General features: G+C 49.7%; 1 protein-coding gene across 1 annotated transcript; it reads left to right on the forward strand.

Annotated features, from left to right (window-relative positions):
- Window positions 1-1,980: 1,980 nt before the first annotated feature.
- net1 (neuroepithelial cell transforming 1) lies at window positions 1,981-8,986 on the forward strand. The gene is made up of 9 exons (XM_080518622.1): window positions 1,981-2,277; window positions 4,958-5,065; window positions 5,158-5,322; window positions 5,832-5,894; window positions 6,096-6,269; window positions 6,350-6,607; window positions 6,697-6,867; window positions 6,964-7,150; window positions 7,232-8,986. Exons 1-9 carry the CDS (start codon window positions 2,182-2,184, stop codon window positions 7,651-7,653), a joined length of 1,644 nt encoding a protein of 547 aa, XP_080374748.1. The 5' UTR covers window positions 1,981-2,181; the 3' UTR covers window positions 7,654-8,986.
- The last annotated feature ends 413 nt before the right edge of the window (window positions 8,987-9,399 follow it).

A 9,399-nucleotide genomic window follows, 5' to 3' on the forward strand; every position in this document is an offset into this window, starting at 1 on the left:
GTATTTAGTTCTTCTGTTGTGCCTCCTGTACATGTTGGACCAGTGTGACCCGGGAACACGAGTCCCTCCTGGAGCTGCTGGCCTCCATCAGCAGGGGGCAGCAGCTCCTCCACTAGCCTCTGGTTGTGGTCCATCACTCAGCACCGGGCTGTTTCTGGGTCTCCGTGAGGAGGTGAGCCTGAGCTCAGCCCTTCAGTCCTCGGGTCGGTCTGCGGCACGGCAGAGGTTAGACAGCGGTGAAACTTGGCCTCCAGCTGCAGCGGAGGAGGAGGGCGGGGAGGCGAGACAAGCCCAGCCACGTTGCCAACGGCAACCAGATGTACAGCTGATTCAGCTCCAGGTCTCCCCGCACTGCATGAGTAAGAGCCGTCTTCTGCTGGCACGCACAGACGGTGTTTTACGAGCTCCCCTCTGACTCCTCAGTCTGCTGTCTCACTTTCACATCAACACAAACTCTCCCGTTCTGCTCTCACACTCCACAATCCACACATCCTCTGCCCTGACCCTCCATATGCATGTCCTCCACCACGGCCGCCGCATGAAGCCCGCGTCTTCTTTCACGCCTCCATGTTGACTCAGGCGACTGAAGCAGAGCCGTCAACAGGCCCTGGTCCATTTGCCCAAAACACATCTCTAACTGTGACCCCCCCCCCCCCCCCCCCCATCAGGCCCGAGGCGCTGCTTTCTCCTCAGGTGTGCACGGACCACATGTTCTCCTTCATCAAACTGGCACATGTCTGCCTGCTCCCCCTTCCGACCAATCAACATATCGACACAAGTCACACCATAGCCCCCCCTCCCCACTCTCCACCCCCACATCCCCCCATAGAGCTACTCACTTCTACCTTTCATTTGAAACATCTGGTCCAGTTTCTGCTAAAAACTTTTCAAATCAGTGGTTTGTGGTACTTATGGTATTTATACATTTCAAAGGAGTTCATATAAATGTACCCTCATAGTGTGCTGACACTACTTCACTGCTGTGGTTTACTAAAACAACCACCTCCACTGAATAAACCACAAACTTGTAATTTTTGTAATAGATAACGTTTTTCTTTGCATTGTTTCTTTCTTTGCAAGCTCCTCCTCCGGACCTCAGTCGACCCTCTGGTGGGCTTGTTTTGGACTACAGTCACAAGCTTGACACCCCCATTGTACTTAAATATTATTTACCAGAATTCGTCAATTGGTGTTAAATGTTTGGTATTTTATGGCAGAGCAATTAAGTGTTTATTTGCACGAGTTCAATTATTATTTCAGTTTTAAGTAACATTGTAGAATCTCACTGAAGTGGTTAAATGAACCTAATTGTGGTTTCACTATTTATTGTAGCTCCTTAATAAATCTTTAATGGAACTATAACTGAAATGTATAAATGGTAACATTTACTTTTAAGCAGATATTTCCAGTTTGTGTGTATTAAAACTTATTGTGGTATTTTTACTGCGACTGCAGCCACTGTGGCTTATTTTCACATACATTTTCACACTGTAAATGAACTAGAATAAACTTATACATTGAATGTCTCATCTTGAGTTTGTTCTATTTTCGTATACATTTCTGGTAGGAACAGGAATAAATGTTGGGATGGTTTGCTGTGACAATACATTTTTCCATCTTTTGATTTAAAACATTAAAAAACAAAAACCCATCAGACGTTTATTTCTGAGTATTTCTCAGGCTTCATTGAAGTGTTAACCAAGTTCAATGAAGCAGCCCATCTTCTGTTCAGAAGCCCTCATCTCTCTTTGCTTTATGTAAACTGGCCTGGTGCTGCGATTTGCAATGATCTTAAAAATTCTCACTACTGTTTTGTGTGTGCGTTGGCGAGTAGCTGAAGCCTGCGGGCCGTTCCACGTAAACTGATCCCAGCTTCACGTGCATGGCAGGGCCGGCTCACAGCCAGACTCCTCCCCTGTCTGCTGTGGCGGTATAAAGCCTTCCCTCAGTCCTCCAACCTCAGACCAAAGTTTAGAAAGTGTGTGAGAGCTCAGCCTTCTGAGAGCCCGGTCCCACAGGGGGAAGAAGTCTAACGGGGCCAAGGTGTATTTATTTATTTACCTTTTTCTTTTTGCTCTCACACAGAACTTATTTTTCTGAGTTTGACGTTTTCTCTCTGATGTGGATTACTTGGAGCTAACCCACCAGGATTACAAGGATACCGTGTTTTTACTGAAAGCTATGGTGGCTTACGATGAACTGGGTAGCTTGGTGCCTATCAAACGGACTCTGCAAGTGATAGACTGCCAGAACCAAGCCAACACACACGAGTCAGAGGTGAGAGTCCGAAACTGCTCCCAGAGACTAGTCGGGTAGAATCTGCACCTCTGTCAATGTTTCACCATGAAGTCATATTTCCATGTCGGGTGTGAGTGATTCAGAGCCTAACCCTGCTTTTTATGATTTTATTTTACAACTGGATTTTGACTCATTCCATGCAGTTGACACTGGGTTTGCATTAGTTTTCTGCAGTTTAGTCTGGGATTACATCATTCTTCTACAGTTTGGGCCATGTTTAGAAAAGGTTTCTGGAGTTTGGACTACGTTCTGACTAACTTTCGAGGTTTTATTCTAAACCAAGACTGGATTTCTACAGTTTGGACTATATTTAGATGAGGTTTCTTGAGGTTGGATTACATGTAGTTGTGTTTGGTTTTTACTGGGGTGAGATGCTTTCCTGTATTGGGAGTGTGTGAGGTGGGACTTTGAACTTTGTGTCCAGGTACTTGAAACAATGATCGAGAAGTTAATCATTGCCTTACGGCTGCACCTTTTCTAAGGTGTAAAGGGGAACGTCAGCTCAGTGAAAGCTCAGTCAAATCAGTTGGCAGTGAAACAACAGGGAGGTAGAGCGGGGGTTGTAGTCAATCATCTACCCTGGATGCTTCGTTCGCACTGTACTCTCTTCTTCCTTCCCCTTATTTCATCCCGTTTCGGAAACCAGTGTGTTGGTTCATTGACAGTAAACCTCTTAAAGCAGAAGTCCACAGAGGGAGTGCTGCTTTCACAAAGTTGCTCAATTTGAAACTATTCTAGGGTTTTCCCTTCCTCTTGCACTGACTTATCGGTGACCTCAGCTCCTTGATTTGCAGGCTGTCTTCCTATCAGCTCCAGCTGTGCTGTAGTCACATCTGGAGGTTCAGCTCAGCTAAACTCACAAAGTTACATCAAAGAGGAAAGCACAGGAAGGCGGAGAGGAGGGAAAAGTCAGACTCCATCCATTTATGAGGTTGTAATCTCAAGTTGGAGCTTTAGGGAGCGTGCATGCACGTTGTGTCTGAAGGCTCATTGCTCCCCTGATAGTATCTGTCTGGAGCAGAGGTCTGCTCTCCTGAAGCCAGTCGGACTGGCTGAAGCCGCCAGGAATAGCAACGTTCCCCAGTCTATCTGTACGGCTTCACTTTACAACTGATGTACAAAGAGCAGGACTAGTGGCTCTTTGTTATTCTGAGGCCAGTCCCCAAAGGACAGGAAGGGCACGAGGGGAAACACGCTTTTCTCGTGTTGACTTTGAAACCCCCAGCCACCACCCCACTCCCACCCTCCTCTCACACCACTATATTTTCTTTGTCTGCAGATTTTTAAAGGTCACACATTGAAATCAGTCAGACCACAAAGCGGCAGTAACAGGCGTGCTGCGGCCACTAGAGGGCTGTTTCCAAACCGGCGGTGGTTCCCGGGCCAGACGCAGTGGATCTGTTGCACAGCTGGGTCTGCAGGGCCCTCAGCCTCATTGGCTGCTCTGTTCCCCACATATGCTGAGCCACGGCAAAAACCATCCCAGTGGACTCGAGTCAGCTCGAGAAGCAGCCTCCATGCAGTTTCTTCTTTACATTTCAGAAAACAAACCTCTCATCAGTGTGCAGTGGGTCAGTTATAGAAAGGTTTTCTCTCTGTGCGCGCGTGTGTGTGTGTGTGTGTGTGTGTGTGTGTGTGTGTGTGTGTGTGTGTGTGCGTGTGTGTGTGTGTGTGTGTGTGTGTGTGTGTGTGTGTGTGTGTGTGTGTGTGTGTGTGTGTGTGTGTGTGTGTGCGTGTGTGTGTGGTAGGGGGTGGGGACCTTAAAAATAGTTGTCATGTTTTGTTTAGTTTCTCTGCAGGATGAAATCATTACCCCCCCCCCCAACTCTTTGATTCCTGTGGCTTGTTGCTGTTGGAAAGAGGCCAGAGCAGCTCTCTTTTCTCGCAGCCTGAGGGTGGAGTGGGGTGGGGGGTTCACCTGGCCCAGGTGTAGATGATCCGCTCTCACGCGAGGCTTGCTGAACAACTTGTCTCAACTCGTAGCAGTAAAGTGTAGTGCTCAGCCCCCTCCGCCCCCCTGTAACACAGTGTAAACACTGTTCATGACTCCCAGCAGTGGTCCCACACTCTGCTGCACTCCGCCTGTGTGGCAGTGTCGGTGTTAAAGCACCAGAAGCAATCAGGAAGTGTTTATCACACTTTGCGGGATGGAAGACATCCACTCAGGGGCAGAGCTGTCGCTGTTGTCAGGGCAGATAGGGGCAGATAGAGCGTGTCGCTGGGAGGGGCGTTCAACAGCTGAGATCCACGGTCTCGTGCATTCCTGGCATTCCTCCAGACCCCCTTCCCCTTCCAGATCAGCAGTCAGAGAGGGTCTTTGTGCTGAGCAGGCTGGCCTGGCTCGAGACTCTTCACATGATGGAGTCAACAGCTGCTCTAGCCCTCCTCCTCTTCCTCCTCCTCCTCGGAGCTGTCTCTGTGTCCGCCAGTCTGTCTGCTGTGGTTCGACCTCAGCTCCAACTGCTCCTCTTTCCCGGGTCCAGAGCCGGGAGAGCAGCCAGAGCGTGGCGTTTGATTTATGAATGGACTGGATGTGTTTTATCACAGAGGAGCGCTCAGCCTGTCAGCCGAGGTCTCAGGGAGCGAGTTCTCCTGACCTTCTGCAACCAAAGAGTTTCAGCACAGTCACACTAACCTCCACTTCTGTTTACTCCCGCAGGAACCCAGCAACAAGCGTGTCCGTCCTCTCGGCAGGGTGACGTCGCTAGCCAACCTCATCTCTCCGGTGAAGAATGGGGCCGTCCGGCGCTTCGGCCAAACCATCCAGGTGAGCTGAGCTGACGCCCGGAACAGAGAGAAGCTCCAGAGACGCCTTGCACTGCGTCTGACATGTAGCGCTTCCTCCTTCCTGTCTCGCAGGCCTCCTTCCGGAGTGATGGCAAATCGCCGGGCATGCCCCAGAAGCCTTGCAGCAAGGCAGTGGCCCCAACACCGCCCAAAAGGAGAAACAGCACCCTGTGGTCAGAGACGTTGGACATCCACCAGAAGGGATCTTTCTCCACCAAAGAAATCAAGAGGCAGGAGGTGAGAATCAGCATGAAGGCGCAGTGGTTAAAGACAGGAGAGAATGTTGTGGTGCTCATTGGGCCGATGGATCAAACACTACAATCCCTCATGATGTGCTGAGTGATCCGACATGAGCCGCCGTGCCAAGTCTGAAACCCAGACGCTGCAGAATTCTACCTGTCTACCAGATGAGCTTCACAAGTCCCTGCAGTGTTTGTGTCCAATCATTTCAGTGGGGCTTAAAGCCATCCAGGGCTCATTTCCCAGCCTGTGTAAACTCGCATAAACCTGACAAGCCAACAGACTCCCGCCTCTGTCAGACATGTTGGCCAACTGTCGGAGACATTCAAGGTTTTACAGTTTACAGCACAAAGGCAGAGAACAGCCGCACAGCTCAGTGCTGGCCTCACTCACTTGGCCGCAGTGCAGTTGTGGATTTATTCTAATGAATATCACTTGTAATAAAGTAATGGCATGGTGACGTATGTGTTTTTCTAAAAAAGACTCTTTCTGTGCCTCCTCCACAGGCCATATTTGAGCTGTCTCGCGGAGAACAGGACCTGATTGAGGACCTCCAGCTTGCACGCAAGGTTTGTACTTTCTCAAAGCTCTGAGGCAGAAGGAGTACATATAAAGCAAACAGATTAAATCAAAACACTGGCAGGCTGACTACACAGCAGAGCCAGCAGCTATAAAAAGACAGGAATTGTTCCTCAGTCTCTCTGGTGCCCTCAAAGATTCTTTCCTGTGCTATTTTTATCTGACCGGTTTGGCTTCGCTCCCGTCCACAGGCGTACCACGACCCCATGCTCAAGCTGTCCATCATGTCCGAGGAGGAGCTTACGCACATCTTCGGCAACCTGGATACCTACATCCCGCTGCACGAGGACCTGCTGGCTCAGCTCTCTAAAGCCACAGGGCCTGATGGGACGGTGGGGCAGATTGGACAGATCGTGGTGAGCTGGGTAAGCATCCTCCCTCCTCCTCCAGTTTCCACTGTGAGAGAAGGCAACAGGTTAAAACTCTTCCTCTTGCTGTTCTTCAGCTGCCCAGGCTCAAAGCATACAAGGAATACTGCAGTAACCAGCTGGCGGCCAAGGCGCTGCTGGACCAGAAGAAGCAGGACCGGCGGGTGCAGGACTTCCTGCAGCGCTGCCTGGAGTCGCCCTTCAGCCGCAAGCTGGACCTGTGGAGCTTCCTGGACATCCCGCGGTCCCGCCTGGTCAAATACCCACTGCTGCTTAAAGAGATCCTGAGACACACTCCAACCGAGCACCCCGACGCCACCAGTCTGGAGGAAGCTGTAAGTCCTGCTCAGCTTCTCGTCAGTGTCACAGTCTGCTGTCCTCCAGTGTGGAGCTCCAGTACTAACCAGACTGCTGGTGTGTTCAGATCACTGTCATCCAGGGCGTCCTGTCTGACATCAACATGAAGAAGGGAGAGTCGGAGTGCCAGTACTACATCGACAAGCTGGAGTACCTGGACGACCGGCAGAAGGACCCCCACATCGAGCACTGCAAGAGCCTGCTGTGTCACGGAGAGCTGCGCAACAAGAGCGGCACGGTGAGTCGACGCTTCAGAGTCAGCAAAGACGGCATCTGATCCGCGGCGATCGACTGCGTCCAGAATCCAGATGTGACCAGGATTGTTCCCCTGCAGAAGCTGCACGTGTTCCTGTTCACCGAGCTGCTGGTGCTGACCCGCCCCGTCACCCGGAACGAGCGCCAGTGCTTTCAGGTGTACCGGCAGCCAATCCCGGTGCAGCACCTGGTGCTGGAGGACTTGCAGGACGGAGACGTCAGGATGGGCGGATCCTTCAGAGGCGCCTTCAGCAACGCAGACAAAGGTGAGCGTCTGCTCAGATCGTTCCGCTGCAGCCGCCCCGCCACCATTTCCCCTCCATCTCATCCCATTCTTCTTTTGACAGCCAAGAACATCTTCCGGGTTCGCTCTCAGGACCCGAGCCAGGCGCAGGCACACACGCTACAGGTCAACGACGTCTTCCACAAGCAGCAGTGGCTCAACTGCCTCCGCAGCGCCATCTCCGTCCACCGGCCACTCAGCGAGCCCTCCACACCCAGTCCGCTGCCCGCCGGAGATGTGCGCTCTAAACGTCGTCCGTCCTCTGTCTCTGCCATCGTCCACATGGAGGAGGCGGACGAAAACTGCCCGCAGCCGGTGTCTCAGTCCGCCCCTGTGTCGCCGTGCAGCAGCCCCACCGCCTCGTCCCCCTCATCCTGCTCCTCGTCCACGACGACGTCCCCGCTCTCCTCGCCAACGCAGCTGAAAACCAAAAAGGACAAGAAGTCTCTGTGTTCTTTAGGGAAGAGAAAAGAGACGATGGTGTGAGACGCTGCAGGAGAGACACAGACTCTTTGCTTGTTGTACATAAGCAGCGCCGAGGAGCGTGGGACTATTTATGTGTCTGTGTGCGTGCGTATCATTACATCAGTGTTCTGTGTTACTGTCCTCTCCGGCAGCTATTTACCTGTACCCCTCCATCCGAGTGTAGCCGCGGAGCGGTGGCGTCCCCCGCGGCAGCACAACAACAACAAACCTGCGTTGCTCACGCCGGTTTGTTGAGCTCTTGAAGAAAGAGGGTGCATCAAATCCTTGTTTACTCTAAATTTGATATTTAAGCATTATGTTAGACCTGTTTTGGGGGGCTAATGAAAGTTTTACATTTTTATATTCTGAGAAAATTCTGCTAGTATTTTTCTAGGTATCATAAAGCACCACTGTGCAGGCTTCTTAGAAAATGAAAGCATGTTCAGGAAAAGCAGTGGAGACGGACCCCCCCCCCCCCCCCAATAAGAAAGCTACACGTCTTCCTGTCTGATTCGGGGGTCAGTCAGAAGACATGAGTCTTATTTTTCTACATTCCTTAAAAGACAGATGTCAGAACCTGGACACAATTTGTATTGTTTTTACCTTCAGAGGCATTAATTAAAAACAGGTCAGAGGCAACAAAACATCACAGATTGAACTCACGTCAGATGAGATAATGAGTTTTGTTGGAAGACAAAATTTTGAACTGAGCCATGTTGGTTTTTTCTTTTTTGGGGGAAAAAGCTGACTTTTCTGAACAAACACGACCGTTTTTCAGTGTAGCATCTTGCATGGAGCTTTAGTTGTGGACACTGCTTGTAGAGAAGGCAGCTGTTTGTACAGGAACGTGTCGGAACATGGAGGAAACTGAGCGACTCAGAAAGTATTGGAAGGACGAAGAGAAGATGACATGAATGAAAGTGCTTTGAGTTGGAGGATCAGACAGAAGATTTGGTCACAGATGGTAAAAATCAGGAGTGTAAACGATGGAAAAAGTACGTAGGGGAAGGAAGAAGAAGATGGTTTTTGTATGTGTTTACAAGATGGTTTAGTTGAGTATTAGACGAAAGGAAAAAAAGAGAAAAGGGCAACTTGGTTGCTGTAATCTTAATGTAATTAAAAGAACAATAAAGATCTGTGTAAGATTTGCAACTGAACTGCTGATTGTTTGTCTTTTCTTGCCAGCTGATGGACTCATTTATGGATCCTGCACAATGAATTTATTTATTAGCTGCTGCACTCAGACTGACTTTATAAAACTGGATATGAACTTCGACATGTCAGAATAACTCAGAACTTGCAGACCAAACACAGTTGTTCTTGTTACCGATCGTTCTCTGGAAACTGCACCAGAGAACATCTCCTTCTCAACTGCAGGGTTCTGTTTACACAAAGCAATCGCTGCCTTTTGACAATAAAAGAGAAATGTGAAGTTTCAATAAGCAGACGAGCAGGTTTCATTTCATGTTTCTTGCAATGACGATAAATTAATTTGAATCGGCGACCGATTAGCATTTAGCATCCCAAAAGTTTCAGATGGAAATAGATGGATCATCACTTCCTGCTGATTTCTATTGCATGTTGGCAACTGTTGCTTGCAGCAGCAGTCGCTTTGAGGCTGGCGTTATGAAAGTTTAAGATACTGTTAGAAATCTGTGAACCCCTCTCAGCATAAGACCAAAGATGTCAAACCAGGATCAAAGTTATCACACCTGATGCCCGTCTTTCATCCTAGACCAGAGGCCTGGAGCCACATGTGGCTCTTCA

Source organism: Blennius ocellaris (assembly GCF_963422515.1).
Source record: "Blennius ocellaris genome assembly, chromosome: 22".
NCBI classification, from domain to species: domain Eukaryota; kingdom Metazoa; phylum Chordata; class Actinopteri; order Blenniiformes; family Blenniidae; genus Blennius; species Blennius ocellaris.